At 43.2% G+C, this 22,395-nt stretch overlaps 1 protein-coding gene across 4 annotated transcripts; it reads left to right on the top strand.

Moving 5' to 3' along the window:
- The first annotated feature begins 9,302 nt into the window (after positions 1 to 9,302).
- On the top strand, positions 9,303 to 21,012 carry FCRLA (Fc receptor like A). 4 transcript variants are annotated; one of them, XM_005203558.4, is made up of 5 exons: positions 9,307 to 9,454; positions 12,893 to 13,045; positions 13,362 to 13,628; positions 14,100 to 14,384; positions 15,386 to 15,743. In XM_005203558.4, the coding sequence occupies exons 1-5, from the start codon at positions 9,322 to 9,324 to the stop codon at positions 15,685 to 15,687; spliced, it is 1,140 nt and encodes a 379-aa protein (XP_005203615.1). In that variant the 5' UTR covers positions 9,307 to 9,321; the 3' UTR covers positions 15,688 to 15,743. The 4 variants fall into 4 exon arrangements, with proteins under 4 accessions (XP_005203619.1, XP_005203615.1, XP_015317117.1 ...); XM_005203560.5 differs by lacking the exon at positions 15,386 to 15,743 and adding an exon at positions 19,086 to 21,012 and having other exon boundaries at positions 9,321 to 9,454; XM_015461631.3 differs by lacking the exon at positions 12,893 to 13,045 and having other exon boundaries at positions 9,309 to 9,454.
- Positions 21,013 to 22,395: the final 1,383 nt, after the last annotated feature.

Raw genomic sequence — 22,395 nt, 5'->3', positions numbered from 1 at the left:
AGTCTTCTCTTGTGTTTGCTACGACCAGTGCATATTCTTGGCAAAACTCTATTAGTCTTTGCCCTGCTTCATTCCATAGATCCTGCTGGTTAATGTGTCATTGAGCCCTTCCATATCCATGTTGATTTTCTGTCTGGTTGATTTATCAGTTGTTGAGAGGTGTTGAAGCCTTCAACTGTAATTGTGGATTTATCAAGTTCTCCTGTTCTCTCATTGTTGCTTCACCTTTTGCAGCTCTGTTGCTTGCTATATATTAATTTAGGGTCTTTTTGGTGGATTGATCCTTTTGTCTTTATATCATATCCCTCTCTGTCTCTGGTAACTTTCTTAGCTCTGAAGTTTACTTTATCTGATGCTTTTGTGGGTAGTGTGAGGTTTTTCCTGTGATGTTGCTGGAGTGGAACATTTATTATCTGACTGTTTTGGGTCATGCTAAGCTGGTCCTTTCTAGTCCTTTGGCTAGAGAGAACATAGTTCTGTCAGGGCTTCGTTTTGGGCTGTGCTATCGATATTTCTGGGTCACTGGTTTTTCACTCAAAATTTGAGATATATAACGCCAAAAGAAAATCCAGGGAACACACCATTGTGTCATCCCTCAGAGCCTAAGATCTCTAATTGGTCTACTTTTTTCTCTCCAGTTTTTAAGAATCTTATTTTTGTTTTATATACAATGTCCAGGATTTTTAGTTGTATGCAACAGGAGAAATAGGGACAAGTACCTTTTACCCATATTCTCAGAAGATGTCTGAAACTTTATATTTTTAATATACATATTTAAACTTATACTTTCTATTGAAACATAGAGTTAATCACAGTCTGTAGTTTCCTCCTGAAATGTTGGAGGGAAAAACACCTGACCAGAACCTCCATAGGAAAAGTCTCTATGTGTGTGATTTTTTTTCATTTATTTCCTTTTTCTGTGTTTTCTACACTTTCTATAAGTAGCATGTATCATTATAAATAACATTTGAAAGCACAATGTTCTGTGCACCTTATGTTACTATTATGAAGTAATAAAACCCTGTTCATTTCTACATCATTTCTACCAGCAAAATAGAATTTTATAGGCCTTCTTTTTGCTCACAATGATAACAATAAAATGGCACGTTCTAATCTGAAAAATGCACTTTCGTAAGTTTCAGAAAGAGATGAAAGAGATGTCCCCTCTCTCCTGCATGAACACAAGGGGCATTATCCTTCTGCGTGATGAAGCTGGCTCAAAGAACCTAGTCTGATTTGTTGTTAAATTGAAGACTTTGATGAGAATATCAAAAGATCTAAAATTCATAATTTGATTTGGTTATCTTATTTCATAATGTGTTGCTGCTGCTGCTGCTAAGTCGCTTCAGTCGTGTCCGACTCTGTGCGACCCCATAGACGGCAGCCCACCAGACATCCCCGTCCCTGGGATTCTCCAGGCAAGAACACTGGAGTGGGTTGCCATTTCCTTCTCCAATGCAAGAAAGTGAAAAGTAAAAATGAAGTCGCTCAGTCGTGTCCAACTCTTAGCGACCCCATGGACTATAGCCTACCAGGCTCCTCCATCCATGGGATTTTCCAGGCAAGAGTACTGGAGTGGGGTGCCATCGCCTTCTCCGCATAATGTGTTACTTGAGCAATAATGTAATTGACACCTCTGTATTCCTGTACAGAGTAAATACCTGTAAAACTGCTCTGTCAAATAAGAAGCGGTTCCTGCCACTTTCGCTTTCTCAGGCGTGTGTTTGGGGGAAAGAAGCCTGTGGTCTGCTAGATAGTCTCCTTCAACAAAGACACTGAGAGATTTATTTCAATTGATTAATAAATGACATTAAAAAACCCATGTGGGGCTGAAAGCTGAAGGCTGTTCTCTGTGCTGACAGACCCAAACACAGCAACAAAGGAAAGGGAGATAGACCATCCTTCTGGGCCTGAGCAAGAGCCTGCTTGTCTCTGTGTTGTACTTCTTGCAGCTCAGAATAACTGTTTTGCTGAACTAAGCTGCAAAGCCAACACAAAGAGAGTTAGAAAAAATATACACAAATATATTGTTTAATCCTCCGTGGTCCAAGAACTTCAGGCAGATTCAGTCTCTCAAGAAAGGGCCCAGGGCACTATCCTCTATGAAATATTAATTCTTTCATTTGCTGCCAGCAATCAAGTTAAAGGAATAGCTCTGAGCGCTATCTTCCCAGAATATGTGAGTTTTCTCTATGAAACTGAGGTCCACCTGGCAGCAGAGTGTGTTTCCTCATACTTCTAGTCTCCCAGAGGTAAGGAATTGGCTTTGTTTGGAAATGGGGAACTGTCCCCTGGAAGAGAAACAATAGGGTCATTGGTCTCGCGCATTGGAGAGCTCAGAGCATCTTTGTAAATGCTCTCTGAATGTGTGCTCTAAAACCCGAGTAAATGCTCTCTGAATGTGTGCTCTAAAACCCGAGCTGTAGGTGTAACAGGCATCCAAAGACAGACGTGTCAGTTCATATCTGGCACGCCTGGAGACTTCTAGCTTCTACTTGAGCAATATGAAACTGGACCTGAGTGTAGTCTCTCTTTTTTTCCTTCCTCCCTCCCTGTCTCTCTCATCTCGCCCCCCTTCCTTTGTTCCTTCTCTCTCTTTGAAGAAATATAAAAACAAGCCAGTCAAGAAGTGAGGAATAACTTGTGTACTGCAATACATTTTCAAGTCTTAGGAATAAGATAGATGGCCTCACTATGTGTTCTATAGGTTTGCAAAGTCACACGAGCACTCAATAGCCACAGTGTAGCTATAGACAGACATCTCGACTAATGCAAGATTGAATTTATATTTGAAAACCAGTTAATGTAATTCACTGTATTAATAGAGCCAAAAATATGATTATCTCAGTAGAGGCAGAAAAACCACTTGACAGAATCAACACCCATTAATTATTTTTAAAAAATAGTAAGTGGGAACAGGTGGGCTTCCCAGGTGGCTCAATGGTAAAGAATTTGCCTGTCAATGCAGTAGCTGCGGGAAATGTGGGTTTGATCCCTGGGTGAGGGAGGATCCCCTGGAGGAGGAAATGGTAACCCACTCCAGTATTCTTGCTGGGATATTCCCATGGACAGAGGAGCCTGGAAGGCTACAGTCCTTCACGACTGAATGGCGAAGCACGGACAAGAAGGAGCAGAAGAAAACTCTCTCACCCTGATGAAGGGCAATGTAAAGAACCCACATTCAACAGCATTAATAGAGAAAGCCTGCATGCTTTCTCCCCAAGGCCAGAAGCAAGCTGAAGAGTCTGCTCGTACCGCTCTTTTAGCATAGTGCTGGAAGTCCTAGCTAGTGAAATAAGGCGATAAAGGAAACAATTTAAATGTACAGATGAAAATGAAGAAATAAAATTTTTTGTATTTGAAAATGACTGGATGGTTTGTATAAAAAAAATCTCAGGGAATCTATATTTCAAAACTCCTATAGCTAATGAGTGACTTTAACAAGTTTACAAATTCAATGTACAAAACTGTCCGTATTTCTATATACTAACTGAACCATCAGAACTTTATTTTTTTAAAGTGTCACTTACAATAGCATAAAGAATATGACATATTTAGGGATACATTTGACAAAAGATGTGCAAGACACATATACTGAAAACTGCTAAGGGAAATTCAAGAAGACTTAAACAGAGAGCGCATGTGTTCATAGATCAAAGACGTGGAATTGTTAAGATGTCAATTCTCTCCAAACTGATCTATGGAATCAAAGTCCCAGCAGGCTTTTTTGAAAAAACGTTGACATGCTGTTTCTAAATTTATACGGAAGTGTAGCAATATTTGCATGGAAATGCAAAATCTATGTGGAAGAGCTTTTGAAATTTTGAAAACGGAGAACAAAGTTAAAGAGAGTGCAGACATATCATCATAAACATATGGCTGATTTATTTTTGATAAAGATGCCAAAGCAATTCAATGAGGAAAGTATAATCTTTTCAACAAATGGTGCTGGAACAATTGATAACCAATGTGAAAATTAAACCTTTGTCCTTAACTCACACTATATATAAAATGTACTTAAAATGGATCCTAAAAGCAAACTTATGGTTACCAAAAGAGAATGTAGGGGTAAGGAGGAATAAATCAGGAGCATGGGATTAACATACACAAACTACTATATATAAGCTGGGCTTCCCAGGAGGTGCTAGTGGTAAAGAACCCTCCTGCCAATGCAGGAGACACAGGAGATGTGGGTTTGATCCCTGGGTGGGGAAGATCCCCTGGAGGAGAGTATGACAACCCACTCCAGTATTCTTGCCTGGAGAATCCCATGGACAGAGGAGACTGGTGGGCTATGGTCCACAGGGTCACAAAGTTACACGTGACTGAAGTGACTTAGCGAGAATGCATATATAAGAGAGATAACCAACAAAGACCTACTGTATAGCACAGGAAACTCAATATTCTGTGATAACCTGTGTGAGAAAAGAATGTGAAAAAGAACAGATATATGCATATCTACAACTGAGTCATTTTGCTATACACCTGAAACCAACACCACATTGTAAATCAACTATAATCCAATAAAATTTTTAAAAACATTTAAAAATGGATCTTATATCTAAATGTAAGATCTAAGCCTATAAAGCTTCGAGAAGAAAACAACAAAAAATCTTAATGACCTTAGATTTGGCAGAGATTTATTAAGTGGGATTAAAAAGCAATATATAAAAGAAAAAAAATGTAGAATAAACTGGTAAATTGGACTTCATAAAAATTTTAAGTGTTTGCTTTTCAAAAGACAATGAGAAAAAAAAAAGGCAATGAGTGGTGATCATTTTGTGGTGTGTAGAAATACTGAACCACTGTGGCGCACCTGGAGCTACCACAGTCTCTAGGTCGATTATACTTCAGTAATAAAAATAAGAAAAGAAAAGAAGCACCAGACCTCACACACAGACAGACAAAAACCCGACAAATACGTACATGCAAATTCATTTGGACGATACCCCTCAAAAAGAGACAATGATAAGAAAATAAAATGACGAGTCAGATTGGGAGATAGCATTTCTAAAACATATCACCCTGTAAGGGACATATATCTAGAATTTTTAAAAGCCGAAAGTTTTACCACTCAATAATAAGAAAATAAACAACCTAACTTTAAAATAGGAGCAAAACATTTGAATTAATAAACATTTGAATAATCATTAGGGCCCCAGGGGGATGAGGTATACTGTTATCACAGACTCTGACATCATATTCAGCGCCTGGATTCTCAAAAAGTATTTCTTCATGTGCGACACAAGGGTCTTTGCTTCCGTTCTGAGCGGTGGGGGCAGAGGACGGAGAAAAGGGCAACAGAAATGCTATCAGGATGGAGGCTACTCCGTTCTTGCCTCAGCCTCGGGTCAGTCAGAGACCTCTGACCCCAAGGGCCTGCCCAGCCTCTGACTGCCTGGGGCAAAGAGGGTCCTTGGCCTGTGCCACATTTAAAAGGTGACACCGCCAGCTTGTTCAGGGCCCTGTTGCTCCACAGAGATGTTGGCCCTGCTGTTTTCCCCTGCAGGACGGAGCTGGGTTGGAGAGTCTGCCTGCCAGCAGCCCAGGGAACACTCTGCTGGGCAGGAGTTGCTCCCTCTGTTCCTCCAGCAACCCCAGAACATAAGACTGCCTGCCTGCACCTCATTTTAACTAAATGCGACTGAAAGCAGAAGAAAACCAGTCAGATTGGCAAGGCAGCAAGCACATTAAATGTAAATCATAAACTCAGAAACCCAAACAGGTGGGCAGTGGAAGTCACACTCTTGGCTCTGGAGCCTGGTTTAGATTTGTCCCTGTTACCTAATTTACACTTTGACTTCTACAAAAAAAAAAAACACACAAAACTTCATTAAAGAACATATACAGTTAGTAAATACACGAAAAGATGTTCCATATCATTAGTACATGGATGTTTATAGCAGCTTTATTGATAACGGCCAATCCTTGGAAACACTAAGGTATCCTTCAGTAGGTGAATGGTAAATAAACTGGTATATCTAGACAATGGAATCCTATTTAGGGCTAAAAAGAAATCTACTATCGAGTCATGAAAAGGCATGGAGGAATCTTAAAAGACACTGCTAAGTGAAAGAAGCCAGTCTGGAAGAGCCACGCAGTGCATGATTTCAACTACATGACATTCCGGAAGAGGTCAAACGATGGAAACGGTAAAAATATTAGCGGTCATCAGGTGTTGCAGAAGTGGACTGATGAATAGGCAGAGCAGCGAGGATTTGTAGGGCAGCGAAAATATCTGTATGTTACTATATTGATGGATACATTTGTCTAAAGCTGTAGAATGTACAGCACCAAGAATGCAGTCTAAGACAAACCTGGGATTTGGGGTGATTATGGTGCATCAGGCTTGTCAGTTTTAACAAACGGACCAGCAGGGGACGGCAGCAGTGAGGGAGGCCGCGCGTGCGCGGGGGCGGGAGGGGTACGCGGGCTCCCTGCACCTTACCCTTTGCTGCGAGCCTAAAACCACTGTGCAAAAGAGTTTTTAAACACGAAACACACACACATACACCTGACCTGAAGGGTTCTAGAAAAGGTATTAAGAACTTTTTGTCCAAGCCCAGCACAAGGCTAATAAAGAATTCACAAAAAAAAAAAAAGAAGAGAAGAAAGTAAATCTCAAAACAATGCATACAATATTAATCAATTTAATAAAAGTTCCAAGTGCGAAATGTTTACAACTATAAAATAAAGGGGTGACACTTTGCTGTGCACCAGAGACTGAACACAACATTGTATAAATAATAAAATTTTAAAAACAAAAAATAAAATAAAGGAAGTGATAAATACAAGATCAGGATTGTGGTTGATTGTCACCAGGAAAGAAGATAATGAAATCGGAAGGAACCCACACAGTGCTTCAAGGATAGTGGTAATATTCTATTTCCTCCACTTAACCAGGTACAAAAGTCTTCATTGCATCATTATTCTTTATACCGTCATTTATCTTTTCTAATTTTTTTAATCTACTCAATTAAAAAAAAAGAAAAAATAAACATCCTGCTTGTGACAAGCCAGGAGCAGTTGAAAATTACATCAAAGGTCTCATTAGTATTGGGATGGAATGAGGACGGAGGCTTGCCCCACTGATCTGTGAAAATTCTGGGGTGATCTTCATGGTGGGACTAACTCAGTAAACTGAGATCAGCCTCCATAAGCACGTAACAGGCCCAGTGTTCCTCTTTTCCCAGTGATTCACACCTGTTCTAAGTATTTCATGGATCAGACTTCATGTGAGTGAAATTTTCCAGAGGCTTAGTAGAAATTTCAGAGTAAAGAATGTGATCGCTTCATCCCACGTCCGCAGGGGCCTTCTTACTTTCCATACTGAGAGTGGGATCCTGTGGGAGCTGATGGAAATGGTGTGTATAGATGAGGGTCTCCATCTAGGTACAACTTTGTGGTAAGGGCAGTTAAGGAGAGGTTGGGGGCATGAGAATGGAAAGATTTGTGGGGTTAATGTGGAAGCTCCTTACAGACCTAACTCCAAAAGTCTGTATTTTACAGAGTGTTAAGTCTGGAAGTTCATCTAAACACATTTCATTTTCTTAATTTTCATTAGGGCTGGTCTAGACTTCTCTTCCTCTTCTGAGCCTGTGGGTTCTTTCGCGTCACATCACCTGCGGGGCTTACTGCCTCACTGCTTCTCCCCACACCCATATTCACCCCTCACTCCCACTGCATTCCCTGGGGCCACCTGCAAAAAAAAATTTGTCTCTCAGATAATGGAAAATTTATTTTAAATGCTTATTTTAGCTTGAGAAGTACCCGCTCTGTCAGGCCTCTGTTGCTAATATATCTGTTCTGATGTGTGGTTTTTGCACAGTTGAAGGGTCATGCTGACTCTCCTTCTGCCTTCAAGCAGGACTGCCTTCCCCCATTTCTGATGGCCCGTTTCATCTCTGAGTCACCAACTGAGGGCCTGGTGGGTGTCATGATGGGAAGGGGAGAGTAGTGTGGTCCCTGGGAAAAGAGGCCTGGGCCCTTCCATTGAGGAGATCTCAGTCCAACAGCACATGTTCAGAGGGAGGCATGTGGTTCCCATAAGGACTCCTGGAGCTGAAGAGAGATGCTGTGGCCTTCATACTGCCCTTGTTCCTGACTCTTCTCAGGTTTCTCAGGCTATCAGATGCCTTCTGTCTCTAATTTCTTCAGGATCAGTGGCTTGAGCATTGGCCATGAGCCTGAGCCCTAACCTTACAGATAGGGCCCCTGGAAATTGACTTTCTTTTTTCCTCTGCTCTTTCCCAGGAGTCCCTCTTTGCCTTTTACTCAGATTTCCAATGAGACTGAATAGCCTTAGTTGTACTGTAGAAAAAGAGAGCTGAGGCCTGAGTCTAGAAAAATTTGTATACAAATTTGTCTGGGCTTTGGATGTTAGAAGCATGTGGCTGCTGCTGCTGCTAAGTCGCTTCAGTCATGTCTGACTCTGTGCGACCCCATAGATGGCAGCCCATCAGGCTCCCTCATCCCTGGGATTCTCCAGGAAAGAATACAACCAGGGGGCTAATCTCATATGTAATTTGGTGCCATTACCAATTGGACAGAAAGGAAGTCAAACCAGTCCATCCTATAGGAAATCAGCCCTGAATATTCACTGGCAGGACTGATGCTGATGCTCCAATACCTTGGCCACCTGATGTGAAGAGCCAACTCATTGGAAGAGACCCTGTTGCTGGGAAAGATAGAGGGCAGGAGGAGAAGGGGGCAGAAGAGGATGAGATGGTTAAATGGCATCATGGACTCAATGGACATGAGTTTGAGCAAATTCCAGAAGATAGTGAAGGACAGGGAAGCCTGGCGTGCTGCAGTCTGTGGGGTCACAAAGAGTCAGACACGACTGAGGGACTGAACAACCACCACCAATCTTCTTCTCCCTTCAGTCCTGCTCCAGTTTGGTTACTAGAAGCATGTAAGACTTGGAACAGGACAAGATAGGACACTTGAATTCTCACCGATGGTCTTCCTGTGACTTTCTGTGTAGCCTTCAAGCAATTTCCTGCCTCCTATCCCGTTATTTCATTGGTGACATAAACGATTGTTGCACTGATTTTGCCTAGAGTTTGTGAAGGCCGGTGGGAGAGCAGACTTTGAAACATGCTTTCCAACATGCTCTGAAAGGTCTCTGAGCTCTGCGGGGGAATTCACGAACAACTGGGAGGGTGATCATGTCATCCACACCCCTAAGGGTGCTGATGGTGCTGGAGCCAACCTGGTCAATCTGAAGGATGAAAGTCAATTGCAAAGTTGAAAATGGGCCCCAGATGCAGGCGATCAGACAGTTAGACTTACTTCCTCTTTTCTAATTTGAGGGGTTTCATGTTGAAGAAAATCAGTGTGTTAGAAGCTGCAGGAGACCTAAACGCAGTTACCACGAAGCTAAGCTCTGTCCTCATGGCTAGAGTCTTCTACTTTTCTCCTGCTTTGCTCTGGGCAGCCCAGATGCTACTGGGTAAGTAAAATCTTGGAATTTGTGGAAATGGAGATATGTAGGACTTTAGGGAAAAGACCCAAAGGAAAGCAGCATGAACTAACTTCAGCACTCAGAAGCCAAGTTCAGGTGGGATATGGCTAGTGTATGGAAGTTTCGTGTGCGGGACTGAATGGCTGTTTCTGAATGGTATTTTTTTTCATCCTAAAAGTACCCTTGACTATGATGCCCTCTTTAGCTACAATCTCAACTCTTTTCTTCCTTTTCTCAGATAAATCTTTTGAAAGAGTAGTCTGCATTTTTGCTTTCTCTGTTTCCCCACTTGTCACTCACTCTTAATGACCGCAGTTTGGCTTCCGGTGGACTCAGTTTTGGCCAAAGTACAACAAACTCTATTCAGACACTTCACACTTTTAAAATCTTATCCTGCTGGACTTCTCTGCTGCACTGGGTACAGCTGATCACATATTTTTCCTCGGCAATCTCTATTCCCCTGTCTTCTCTTTGTACTTCATGTATCTCTCTTGGTCTCTTTGGTGGCTTTTCTTCTCTTTCCCTTAAAGACTGGCATTTTCTACAGTTGCCTCCTTGCCGCCTTAGTTTTTAATTTACAGTCTCCTTAGTGAACTTATTTGTCTAACTTTTACCAGCACAACTGTATAATTAAGAGTTCTAAGTGATGCATCACACCCTAATCATGTTTTTGAGTTTCACATTCAAACATCAAGCTTTGCACAAGACATAGCTACCTGCGTGTTTCAAGATATCTCAGCACAATACGACCAGAGTGGAGCTCATCGATCCTCCTGGTGCCTCCCGCTCCTAATTTCATCCTTCTGGTTTTTTGACTGCACTGTGTGGCTTGAGGGATCTCAGTTCCTTAACCAGGGGTTTAACCTGGGCCATGGCAGTGAAAGCCCGGGATCCTAGCCACTAGACCATTAAGGAAGTCCCCAAATTTCATTTTTCACTGTTTTATCTCAGTTAATGGTATCCATCCAGAAATCTGGGTCAAAAATTCAGAGATAATGTAGATTCCTCCCTCTCCTTCATCTTTTACACATGATCAGTTATCAAGTTTGGCAAAGTTTACCTTCTAAGTTGGTCCTAGACCCGGTCTCTTTCCTGAAACATGACTAATTGTATCTACTAGGAGAATCCCAGGGACAGGGGAGCCTGGTGGGCTGCCTTCTGTGGGGTTGCACAGAGTCGGACATGACTGAAGCGACTTAGAAGCAGCAGCAGCAGCAGCAGGACAAGCCCTCATCATTTCTGTCTTGTGCTAGTCCAACAACTTCCTAACTAATCTTCATATCTCAGCCTGGTGTCCTTGAAATAAATTCGGACTCTGCAGCCAGAGTAATTTCTAAAATTCAAGTCTGCCAGCCAAAGCTCCTTATCATGGCATTCAAGGTCCACAATAACTTGGCCTTGTTTCAACCTCTTCAACCTCTTCTCTCACCCTCTGGGCCTTGCAATAAATCCCAACCTGCTTATGTTTACCCGCCAAACTCTTATTTATCTCCAAAGTTTTGTTCATACTGCTACTTCTGCCTGAAATGAGTCCCGTCTCCCTGCCCCCGCCATTGCTCCCTGCTCGTCTCTCGCTTACAATCTTCTGGGCATCCCTAAAGACTCAGCTTAGGGGGCATCTTTACCAGGAAATCTTCCTTGAGCCCTCCTCTCTGCTTTGATGGCTGCCTGTGCAAATTCTTTCTTTTTCCTTTCTTCCTCCTCTGAAACAATCTCTTCATATGCCTGTGCCAGCCACTGAACTGAGAGTTACTTGTAGGCAGGGACAATGCCTTTTTGTTTGATTTTTAAAACTATATCTTATTTATCTTTGAATTCTCAGCACCCACATTTCCCCTACACAATAGTTTTGTTGAATTGTTTTATTGAACATACAGAAACAGGACTGGGTGACTGAATTATGACACAGCAGTGGTATTGTGGTGAGAACAGACTCAGAATCAGATGCTCTGGTTTCAAGCCACTCTTCTTTTATTTACTAGCTCTGTATCACTTGGAAAAGCCACTTTTCATAGTTCTGAACTCGGTTTTCCTATCCATAAAATGAGAATAATAATACCTGTCACGTAGTTTATTGAGTCAAAGTGCCTGGTAGCCTAACAACATTTTATTTTACAAAAAAGAGAAGAGGCTGTGTCCAGTTGACTGAAAGTGGAGGAACTGAAAAGAGGGTAGCAGGGTGATGAAGAGGGCTGAGAGGGGATTGAAAGAAAGCACCTGCTGCTGATGTAATGAGGATTAGGAAGTAGAGACTGGCCTTGCTAAGAGAAGTTACCAGCTCAAAGAAGAGTACTGGGACTTTGCAAGTGAAAGGGAGCAAAAGCAAGTGGGACAGGAAAGAACTGAGAACATGTGAACGGCCATGGGCCCAGGAGAGGGAAAGAAGCATTAAGAGGGTCAAGAAGCAGTCACGGAGATGAGAGATTTACCTAGCCTGGGTCAGCCATGGAACTAAGAGGTAGGGTGAGGAAATGTGGTGGAAAAGCTATAACACTAAGTTTCAACCCCCAAGCAAAGAAAGAATTGTTTCAGAGCTACCAGTACAGACTTGGAGTAGAGGGTCAGGGGTAGAGGGAAAGACACAGGATGGGCTTTACCGTTGCCAGGGAAGGTTCAAGGGACAGAGGACATTAAGGTAAAGGAGACTGAAAAAGGAAGACCTGAAAGGAGGAGCCAGGAAGGAGGTACTAAAAGCTAGTTAGTAGATGACATATTCAAGGATTAAGAGCAAAGTGAATCTGGGAAAAAGAAAATATGGAAGAAAGCCCCCAGGAAGGTCTGAGGACTAAAGTAGATCATGTCTGGACAACTAAGTAAAAAGAATACTGACTTTGGGCTCAGATGTACCTGACTTTCTTACTATACTCCTTACTCTTTTTTAAAATTGGGGGTAAATGAATTGGCTTTTCAAAATCTGTTCATTTATTAATAAGATTTATAAAGTGGGGGTGAAATCACATGCCCAGAAATCTTGTGAGATTAGTGAGATAAAGTGTGAACGTGCCTGGCAATGCCTGGCACATGGTAGACCCTCAACAAATGTTAGAATCTGATCTCCTTTCCCTCTTGTCCTGTGTCTGTCTGCTCTGGGATCCTCTTTGTCTTTGACATCTGGTTTCCTGCACCTGCAGCTGGATGTCATGCTGGTGAGCTCACCATTCTCTCCCCACCCCCTTCCTCAAACCCACAGTCCACTCACTGACTGCACCCGGGAGCCAGCGAATCAAGTCAAATGCGTCCCTCTTAGAGAGCCACATGGGTCTCTTGGGAAAAAAAAAAAAAAAGGTTTTGATGTCTTCTTACTCTATTTTAAAACGCGTGATTCCCCAAGGAGAGGGAGGAACCACTGTGGAGAGCCATTTCCTGTCCTCCTTCTCCAAGCTGCAGCATCATTTTCTGGTTCTTCTCCAACCATGCTCTCCGCAGCTGCCAGTTTTGAGGCACTCCAGTGCAAAGGACCAGCCAGCACCCAGGACAGCATGTGCCACCCTGAGGATGACTTGACGGACCCAAGGGAAGTCAGCTTCCAGGTCAAGGGCTACACTTTCAGTGAACCCGTCCACCTGACTGTGTCCTACGGTGAGGTCCTAGAAAGGACTGACCAGTGCAGGCAGCTCTTTCTCCCATTTCCCAAAGCTCTCCTTTCAGCCCCACAGCCCACTCAGGAAGGTACCCTCAGGAAACTGGCCATGGGAAGAGATACCATCTGCTCCATCTTCAGCCCAAGAAGCCAGGGTACCCTCTGTGCTAGACCCTAGAGAAGCTGTCCCACACTCCCAACCAGAGGGCAGGTGGCCTGGCCCCTCAGAGAAAGACTAGAGGGATCTACTGTGGGCAGATTGAGGGAGCTCCCAAGGGGCAGTAGGTCACACTCAGCTTTTGCCTTGGCCCATAGACTGGCTGATCCTCCAAAGCCCAGCCAAGCCTATATTCGAAGGAGACCCTCTGGTTCTGCGCTGCCTGGCCTGGCAAGACTGGCCACTGACCCAGGTCACCTTCTACCGAGACGGCGCAGCCCTTGGCCCCCCCGGACCTAGCAAGGAAATCTCCATCACTGTGGCGCAAAAGGCCGACAGCGGGCACTACCACTGCAGTGCTGTCCTCAGGAGCCCTGGTCCTGGGAGCCCAGAGACGGCGTCTCCTGTGGCTCTCACAGTTCACGGTAAGCGCTAGAGGCAGTGTCATCATGGTGGAGGCAGGTGGGGAAAGACAGAGGAACTACAAATGTCTTTCTCTGGAGATGGCAAGATCACCAAAGGCCTAAGCAGTAGGTTGCTGGCAGATGCCCCAGGTGGCCTTCAGGAGGAGCAGCATCTTAGCATTGCCCGTCCAAGCCCTTCAGCTTGACTCCAAGCTCAACATGTTTCCTTCTGCTCTGTCCTACAGCTCTGTGCTCCCCGATGTTCACTGACTGGATGTCTGGCTTACTGTCAGATTTGCCAATCTCTAGATCTTCTCTAGTCCTGTCTATTGAAGAGAGAGACAACTCGAAAGGTTCAAATGGAACTTTTCTAAGAGAAGTCCTTCCTGATCTAGAAATAGAGGAAGGAATGTGGGACCAGGGTTCTTTGCTTGCCGGGGGCTCATCTGAATGAATGGCTGAGCTCCTCTTTCTCACCTCTCTCTCCCCCAGAACTGTTTCGAGCCCCAGTTCTCAGAGTCACACCCTCAGCTGAGCCCCAAGAGGGGAAGCCAGTGACCCTGAGCTGTCAGACAAAGCTGCCCCTGCAGAGGTCATCCGCCCGCCTCCTCTTCTCCTTCTACAAGGACGGCAGGACAATGCGTAGCAGGGGTCCCTCTCCAGAATTCCAGATCCCCACCGTGTCAGAGGCACACTCTGGGGCCTACTGGTGTGAAGCAGCCACTGAGGACAATCAAGTTTGGAAACAGAGCCCCAAGCTGGAGATCAGGGTGCAGGGTGAGTTTGTGTGTGTGTGTGTGTGTGTGTGTGTGTGATGGGTGTGAAAAAGCAGGAAGGAAGGGGATAAGACAATTGGGTCCGTGAGCTAGGGTTTGGTGTAAGCAGGTTAAGAAAAGACACACAGGAGGCAAGAACAATAAGCCAGAGGCCCTGGTGGTGGGAAAAAAAGCACAGAGAGGCAACTTCTCCCTCAGACTGTGGTGTACAACTCACCAAACCAAGACCTGAGCCAGCAGCTACTGCCCTGTAGACTTGACACTCCCTTCATGAACTCTGGGCATTTGTAGCAACAGAGTTTCTAGAGTGAGGATGAAGTAGGCTGGAGTTTATATTCAATTCTAGGAATCTCAGTCAAGAAGGCTGCATTTGATCTGAAACATACCCATAGGAAGTGTCCAGGGTAGGGAGGGCGCTCAAGTCATGTCATAAGGAAAATAATGGAAGGGATGGGAGAGGCTCATCTTGAAGAGGAAGTGACTCATGGGGCCAGCAGAGGCATCCTCAAAACACTGAAGGCTGGCACAGGATAAGGAATTACACTAATGTCAAGTACATTAGTGTAGAAAGCCATGGCAACCCACTCCAGTATTCCTGCCTGGAGAATCCCCATGGACAGAGGAGCCTGGCGGGCCACAGTCCATGGGGTGGCAAAGAGTCAGACACGACTGAAGAGACTTAGCATGCATGCATGTACAATCAGAGATTGACCTAGGACCAGTTACCTGTTGTACAACATGCCTGTTGGAAGGAATTCAATTAAAAGAGGAGGAACTGGCTAACATCCATAGCCCTTTTAATGATAAGGCCTCCCTGTGGAAGATTTTCAAGCAGAAGAAATGCAGATTTCTTCAGATTGGAATTTGGACCAGAGTCCTCAAATTTTTGCTGCCACTGGGCTCCAAAGCTACTTTCAGAGAATAAGAAAGATTGACCAGGAGTATGAGGGTAGGACGAGAGTCAGACTTCACTCTGTCTGTGTCTCCTGCCCCCTAATCCAGGTCCCTCCAGGTCTGCTGCACCCACTACCTTGACTCCAGCTCCTCAGAAACCAGATGCTCCAGAAACTACTTCTACAAAGCCCCCTGGGCCACTGCCTCCACTTTCCACCCCTTCTTCTAAGGATCCAGACTCCTTTTCCCCTCTGCAAGGCCCAGACCCTCATCTGTATCACCAGATGGGTGTTCTCCTCAAGCAGATACAGGATATGAGAGTTCTCCTTGGTCACCTGGTCATAGAGCTGAGGGACTTGTCTAGCCACCTGAAGCTTGAGACCACAAAGGGTCCTACCAAACATGAATAAATAATTCACTTGCCATATTGCTTGACTACCCCCAATAAATCCAGTTTTTTTTTCTAGTTTTCATCTTTCTGTTCTATACTTATGCATAAATGGTTTTACAGGTTGCCCCAGTGTTTTGTTAGAGCAGCAGAGATAGGTGAGTATAAATAAATTTGTACCAAGTTATACCTAGAGTTTAACTATAATTGTGTATTCTGTCTTAACATGAAGACATATCCTGCTTGATCTAGAGAGTTGCCTTCTGTGGCCCAGACCAGAATCTGGTGAATGAAAGAGAAGCAATGAGATAGATTTAATGCAGCAGTCTCAACCAAGGGCAATCTCTCTCCATCCTAGGGGACATTTGGCAATGTCTGGAGACATTTTTGGTTGTCACATGGTGAGGAGGGTGTGCTGCTGGTGTCTAGGGATGTTATTAAACATCCAGTAATACACAGAACAGCCTTCCACAACAAAGGATTATCTCGTCCAAAATGGCGATAGTGCTGAGGTTGGGGAATCTCAGCTTCACGTAGGTGTTGGACTCTGAGATGAACTTTTGCCTCTTTTACTTAATTCTCTCCCGCTAGCCTTAATTCAGCAAATATTAATTCATGCTGGTGTTTTCTGGCCTCTGCTACATGCCCAAATTGATGCTATGTTAAATATACCTATAAAACAGTGTTTCTGTCTATAGAGGGTTTACGATTTGAGATGGAGGGGTGGTAATACGCCTACCCATTAAGCAATTAAAGCAGGGCATATACAAATTCCCCAGAGGATCCTACTGAATTATCATGCTTGATCACAGAAATATGTGATAAAGCCTAACACTGCTGGGCTTCCCAGGTGGTAAAGAACTTGCCTGCCAATGCAGGAGACTTGGGTTCGATCCCTGGGTCACGAAGATCCCCTGGAGAAGGAAATGGTAACCCACTCCAGTATTCTTGCCTGGGAAATCCCATGGACAGAGGAGCCTGAAGCATTACAGTCCACAGGCTCACAAAGAGTCAAACATGACCGAGTGACTAAACAACAACAATAGCACTGCCAGAACAGCAATTATTTAATTCATCTCTGAAATATTTTTCTTTAAAAATATACATAAATTGATTTTGGTACCATAATAATACTTTTTTCTATGCTTGGACTGCTACTGTGCATTCTCAGCCAATGAGAGCTAGCTTGACATACTCTACAGTAACCTTTGGTCAGTGAGTTAGCCCTTCATTTTATGACCTCAGCCAGGGGGGACTCTACCATATTATCTTAAATCACGTTGTGTGAAGTTATTCAGTGAGCGGTTTTTTCTGCTATTTATTCTGTGTGCAGTTTGGACCCACAGTGATTTACAACGATGTGTATTTGATTGTTCCAGAAATGCCACAAAGAAACAGAGGAATAGAATCACGTTGAATGTTAAAATTCAAGTTTTCTGGTGGTTTCTGTGTTCTGCTTAGTCACTGACTGACTTAGTCGTGTCTGACTCTTTGTGACCCCATGGACTATAGCCCGCCAGGCTCCTCTGTCCATGGAGATTCTCCAGGCAAGAATACTGGAGTGGGTTGCCATGCCCTCCTCCGTGGTGGTTCCTGCTAAGTCGCTTCAGTCGTGTCCGACTCTGTGCGACCCCATAGACGGCAGCCCACCAGGCTTCCCTGTCCCTGGGATTCTCCAGGCAAGAACACTGGAGTGGGTTGGCATTTCCTTCTCCAAGCAAGTGAAAAGTCAAAGTGAAGTCGCTCAGTCCTGTCTGACTCTTAGAGACCCCATGGACTGCAGCCTACCAGGTTCCTCCGTCCATGGGATTTTCCAGGCAAGAGTACTGGAGTGGGGTGCCATTGCCTTCTAAAATGCCAGTTTTATGGTGATTCCTGTCATCTACCAGGGGAAAGATCAAGAAGCAAATGAAAATTGGTAAAAGTCCACAAATATCACTGTAGCATGAGAGGATGGATTAACAAGTGTATGAGTGGGAGTTGCAAGAAATGATGACCAGAAATATGTCATTTGGGAGATGACCAAAGTGGAAGCTCAGGTGCCAATGGACCACGCTGAATGTACCTTCAAACGTTCTGTGTTATAGCCATTCTACACGGAATTGATTTCACCTAGTGGTACCACATTCATAAATGCATCCTGCAAGCCTGCGCTAAATAAGGGAGCCATGTACAGATAATAAAAGCTCTCAGAGAAAAAATAAGGAAGAAATGGGTGTAGCTGGCTAAGTGTCTCTCTTTTGTACTCCTCATCCATGTGTCAATGTGGACCTTTATCATCACACTGCATTTTAATTTTTTTACTATCTTATTTCTAGTCACTAAAAGGTGAGCTCTTGGAGGACTTCTTGAGCTCTCTGTTCCACATTGACTCATTGGTGTCTAGTTTAATGAGGGATGTTTAAACTTTCAGTGAATTGTGGATCATCGAACTGAATTGGGTGTCAGCATAATAAGGGAAGCATTGTGAAGAAGATGGGAATTAACTATACCTTAAAGGATGAGTAGGACATCTAGTATCAGCAAAATGTCCAGGTTCTCCCCTAGAGGACCCAGATTAGGTCAAGAACTGGATGCCTCAGGGAGAGAAACTGCTATCACCAGGGATAAGAAAGGCAGGAACAGAAAAGAAGGTGTGGAGGGAGAGAGCTTTTACCTGTCCTCATCTGTCTGTCCAGCCTGGGGAAATTGGAAAAAGGCTGGCAAAGAGGAACTGTTATACTAGATTGGGTTTATGGCCTGTGCAGTGTAGGATTCTGTAAACCAAAGAGGCCTTAATGCAGCTGCACCGGATGTTATCTCTGAAATAAACGTTAGATACCAAGCACACCTGTTGTCTTGTAAAGTTGAATACTTTTCACTCTATAACCCAGAACTTCATGCCTGAGTATACATACTGACTAGTATATATACATGTATACCAGAAGATATGTACAATAGTGTTCATAATAGCACTATTTGTAAAATCACAACTTTGAATTCAATTCAGTTGTCCAACAGAAAAATGGATAAGTTGTGCTATCTTCACAGAACAGAATACTATACAACAGAATAAATGAACCATAGCTACAATGCAGCAGCATAAAAGAATATTAGGAATATTAATATTCAGTGAAAAAAAAAAGTCCTAGAAGATACCATATGGTGTGATGTCCTTTCTACAAAGGAATATATTGTTTAGCCATTCATTCATACACATGATAAAGTTTTTTAAAAAAGCATAAAAAAGGAAACACCATGGTCAGGATAGTAGTTACCTCTGAGGAGCTAATGGGAGACCACTGAGGAGGACCACACAGGTAAATATAAATTATTAATCAAAAAAATCTTCTTGGAGTAGGAATTTAGAAATATATATATATATATCTCTAAATCATCTTCAGATTCCTTTATGTTATCTGCTTTTGTCTTTTCTTACAGGTAATAAGAAGCCAAGTTTATTACCTACAGTGTGAAGTAGTTCTTTTTCGATCTCCAAGTAATCTCAACTTGCTAAAGACTGCCCCTGGTATACTGTTAGAATTGCTGGATTTGGTAAACCTTTTTTTGTTGAGCTTAAAGACATGACTATAGATGTTTCACACATTTTCCCAGCCAGACAAGACAGCTAATTTTTGTCAGTACTGAAGTACCTTCATTTAATGTGGTATTTATATGTACAGTACTGTGCAAATTGTTATAAGAAAAAAAATTTAACATGAACTCTGCTTTAAAAAGAGAGTTCAGTGGAAGTTTATGAAGAAAATCTGGCTTCATCCAGGTTTGTAGTTGCATTTTAAGAGACTTTTTGTATAATTGTGGATATTCTTCTTTGATGCTACATGAGAACTCAACAAGGGTAGTTTTTAAACATTGAGTTGCATTATGGAATCTGAAGCCATATCAACATGTATTTCTTTCTGTTTTTGGCTGCGGTGTCTTTGTTGCTGCATTAGGACTTTCTCCGGTTGTGGCGAGCAGGGGCTACTCTCTAGTTGCATTGCAGTGGCTTCTCTTTGCTGCAGAGCTCTAGTTCTAGGATGTGCAGGCTTCAGGAGTTGTGGTGCATGGGCTTAGTTGCCTTGTGGCACATGGGATTTCCCTGGACCAGGGATTGAATCCTTGTCCCCTGCCTTGGCAGATGAATTCTTAACCACTGACCACTAGGGAAGCCCTCAACAAGCATTTCTTACTCTGCTGCAATAAAATTCATTGGTCCTTTTTGTACTTTAAATAGATCTTTCATTCGTGTGTTGGCAGTTGAAAATACTTGTTCACAAAGTTATAGAGATCTTTTAAATGTTGATAGCATCTCATTATATACAATATTTTAAAAATCAGATTCAGTATTAACAGAAAAGTCTTTAATTACTGGGAGACTGTCAAGCTCATGATAACAAATGCAAGTTTTTCTAAAGCTCTAATTTTCATTTGAAATCTGGAATTTCACGATTGGCAACAATTACTGTCAGATGTTTTCCTTGAAGTGACAGTCTCACTTTGTTCACTTTTAAGAAAATGTCTGAGAAATACCCAAGTCTGAATGACTACAGTTTTTCAGTCATTTTTTTAATTAAAAATGGTATTCCAAGAAAAAGGGTAGCTGGTTCAACTCAGAACTCAGTTGTGTAAGAGCTTTCCCTGAAGACAGTCATTGTATTTCAGTATGGAACAGAAGTGCATACTTCCTATTTCAGCACACAAAATATTTTAAGAGATGTGTACTTTGAGCTCAAAATGTAACAAAGTTATTTTTTAAATGATTTCATCAAGGTTTTGTTCTGTTTTCTTACTGTGAGCGCACAACATGACGGTGAAAAATACAGTTTGGTGCCGCTGCCTTCAACTATGCTTCAGATCTAACGGTTTTATCCCCCACTGCTTTGTGCCATCTATGCAAGTGTCAACCTAATGAAACAGGCAAGAGACCTCTTAGTAGGGTGTGAAGCTAGTGGTAAAGAACCCACCTGACAATGCAGGAGATGTAAGAGATGTGCATTCGATTCCTGGGTTGGGACGATCCCCCGGAGGAGGAAATGGCAACCCACTCCCATATTCTTGCCTGGAGAATCTCATGGACAGAGGAGCCTGGTGGGCTACAGTCCATGGGGTCACAAAGAATTGGACATGGCTGAAGTGACTCAGCACACAAACATAATTTTGACTTTTCAGATCCCTTAAAGGGTCATTGGAACCCCCAGGTATCTCTAGACCAAACTGAGAATTACTGAACTAGATCATTCTTAAGGCCCAGCCTGACATTACCCTCAAAAATCTCAATATTTACACATTTCTAAAAAGAAGAACCCATTTACTTTTTGATTCCTTAATCAGTTCTCTAGGTATAATAAAATAATTTTGACCTCAACCTCAGCTCAGTCATTTTAATGCTTCTAATTGGATACTTTTTAAGAGTCTAAGTTGGTTATACTACATGTTTCTTTTTTCCTTTGTACATCTGTGAGAAGACGCAACAACTTCTGCATAGCAGTGAAAATAATCAAGAATGAAAAGGCAACCTATGAAGTGGAAGGAAATATTTGCAAACCCTATAGCTGATAAGGGATTAATATCCAAAATATATAAGAAGCATGAACAACTTAGCAGCAAAATCCCAAATAACTTGATTAAAAAATGGATGAAGAATCTGAATAGGCATTCTCAAAAAAAGATGTACAGATGGCCAATAGGTATATTAAAATGTGCTCAATGTCACTAATTATCAGGAAAAAGCAAATTAAACCACAGTGAGATACCACCTCACACCTATCCGAAAGACTAGTATCAAAAAGAAGATAATAGGTGTTGCAAGGCTGTGGAGGAAAGGGAACCCTTGTGCACCATTGTGGGGAATGTAAATTGGTGCAGCCACTATGGAGAACATTACAGAGGTTCCTCAATATTTAAAAATAGAACTGCCTAATGAACAAGAGTCCCACTTCTGTGTATTAGTCAGCTAAGTCCTGTCTGACTCTTTGCCACCCCATGAACTGTAGCATGCCAGGCTCCTCTGTCCATAGAACTCTCCAGGCAAGAACACTGGAGTGGGTTACCATTTCCTTCTCCAAGGGTTCTTCCTGACCCAGGGATGGAACCCTAGTCTCTAGTATTGCAAATAGTGGGTAGTTGGCCATTTTTTTAATGGGGGGGTGGCATTTGAGCAGTAACTTGGCAACATGGGATCAAATCACTAGCTCCCTAGGGACGTGCATGCAAAGCAGCAGGAAGAGCAAGTGCAAAGGTTCTGGGGTGCATATGTGCTGGGCACCTGGAGGGGACACATGCGAGTGGAGCTGGTGGAGAGGAAGGAATGGGTCAGACTTAATTCAGGCCACACCGTGAGGCCTCCTGGATGTACTCAGAAAGCAAAAGGGATACCAGGGGTTCTGAGCATGATCAGCCGAGGCCTGAAGGGGCACCAGAAGTATCTGCGAGCTGGGGGTAGGGCTCGAGCTCGCTGCGGGGCCAGGGTAGGTGCTGGCTTCTCAGTTCTCCCTCCAGGACACTTTGAGGCTGTGCACAAACTCGAGATCGAAGGGCTGCGAGGTGTTGAACCTGGAGAAGCCCAGGATGTTGGAGGAGTCCTCCACCACCAGGTGTAGAAAGTCCATGGTGACTTTCTACCATGGGGAAGTCCATGGTGACGAGGATGTACTTGAAAACGCTGAGGTCATTCCCAGCCTCGAGATGGTACTGAGAATGAGGTGGGAGATGGATGCATTGGTGTCGATGAGGATGGTGGACACTTTTC

This window comes from Bos taurus, chromosome 3 (assembly GCF_002263795.3).
Source record: "Bos taurus isolate L1 Dominette 01449 registration number 42190680 breed Hereford chromosome 3, ARS-UCD2.0, whole genome shotgun sequence".
NCBI lineage: Eukaryota > Metazoa > Chordata > Mammalia > Artiodactyla > Bovidae > Bos > Bos taurus.
Note: the sequence above shows the minus strand (reverse complement) of the source record. Positions and strands in the feature narration are given on the sequence as shown.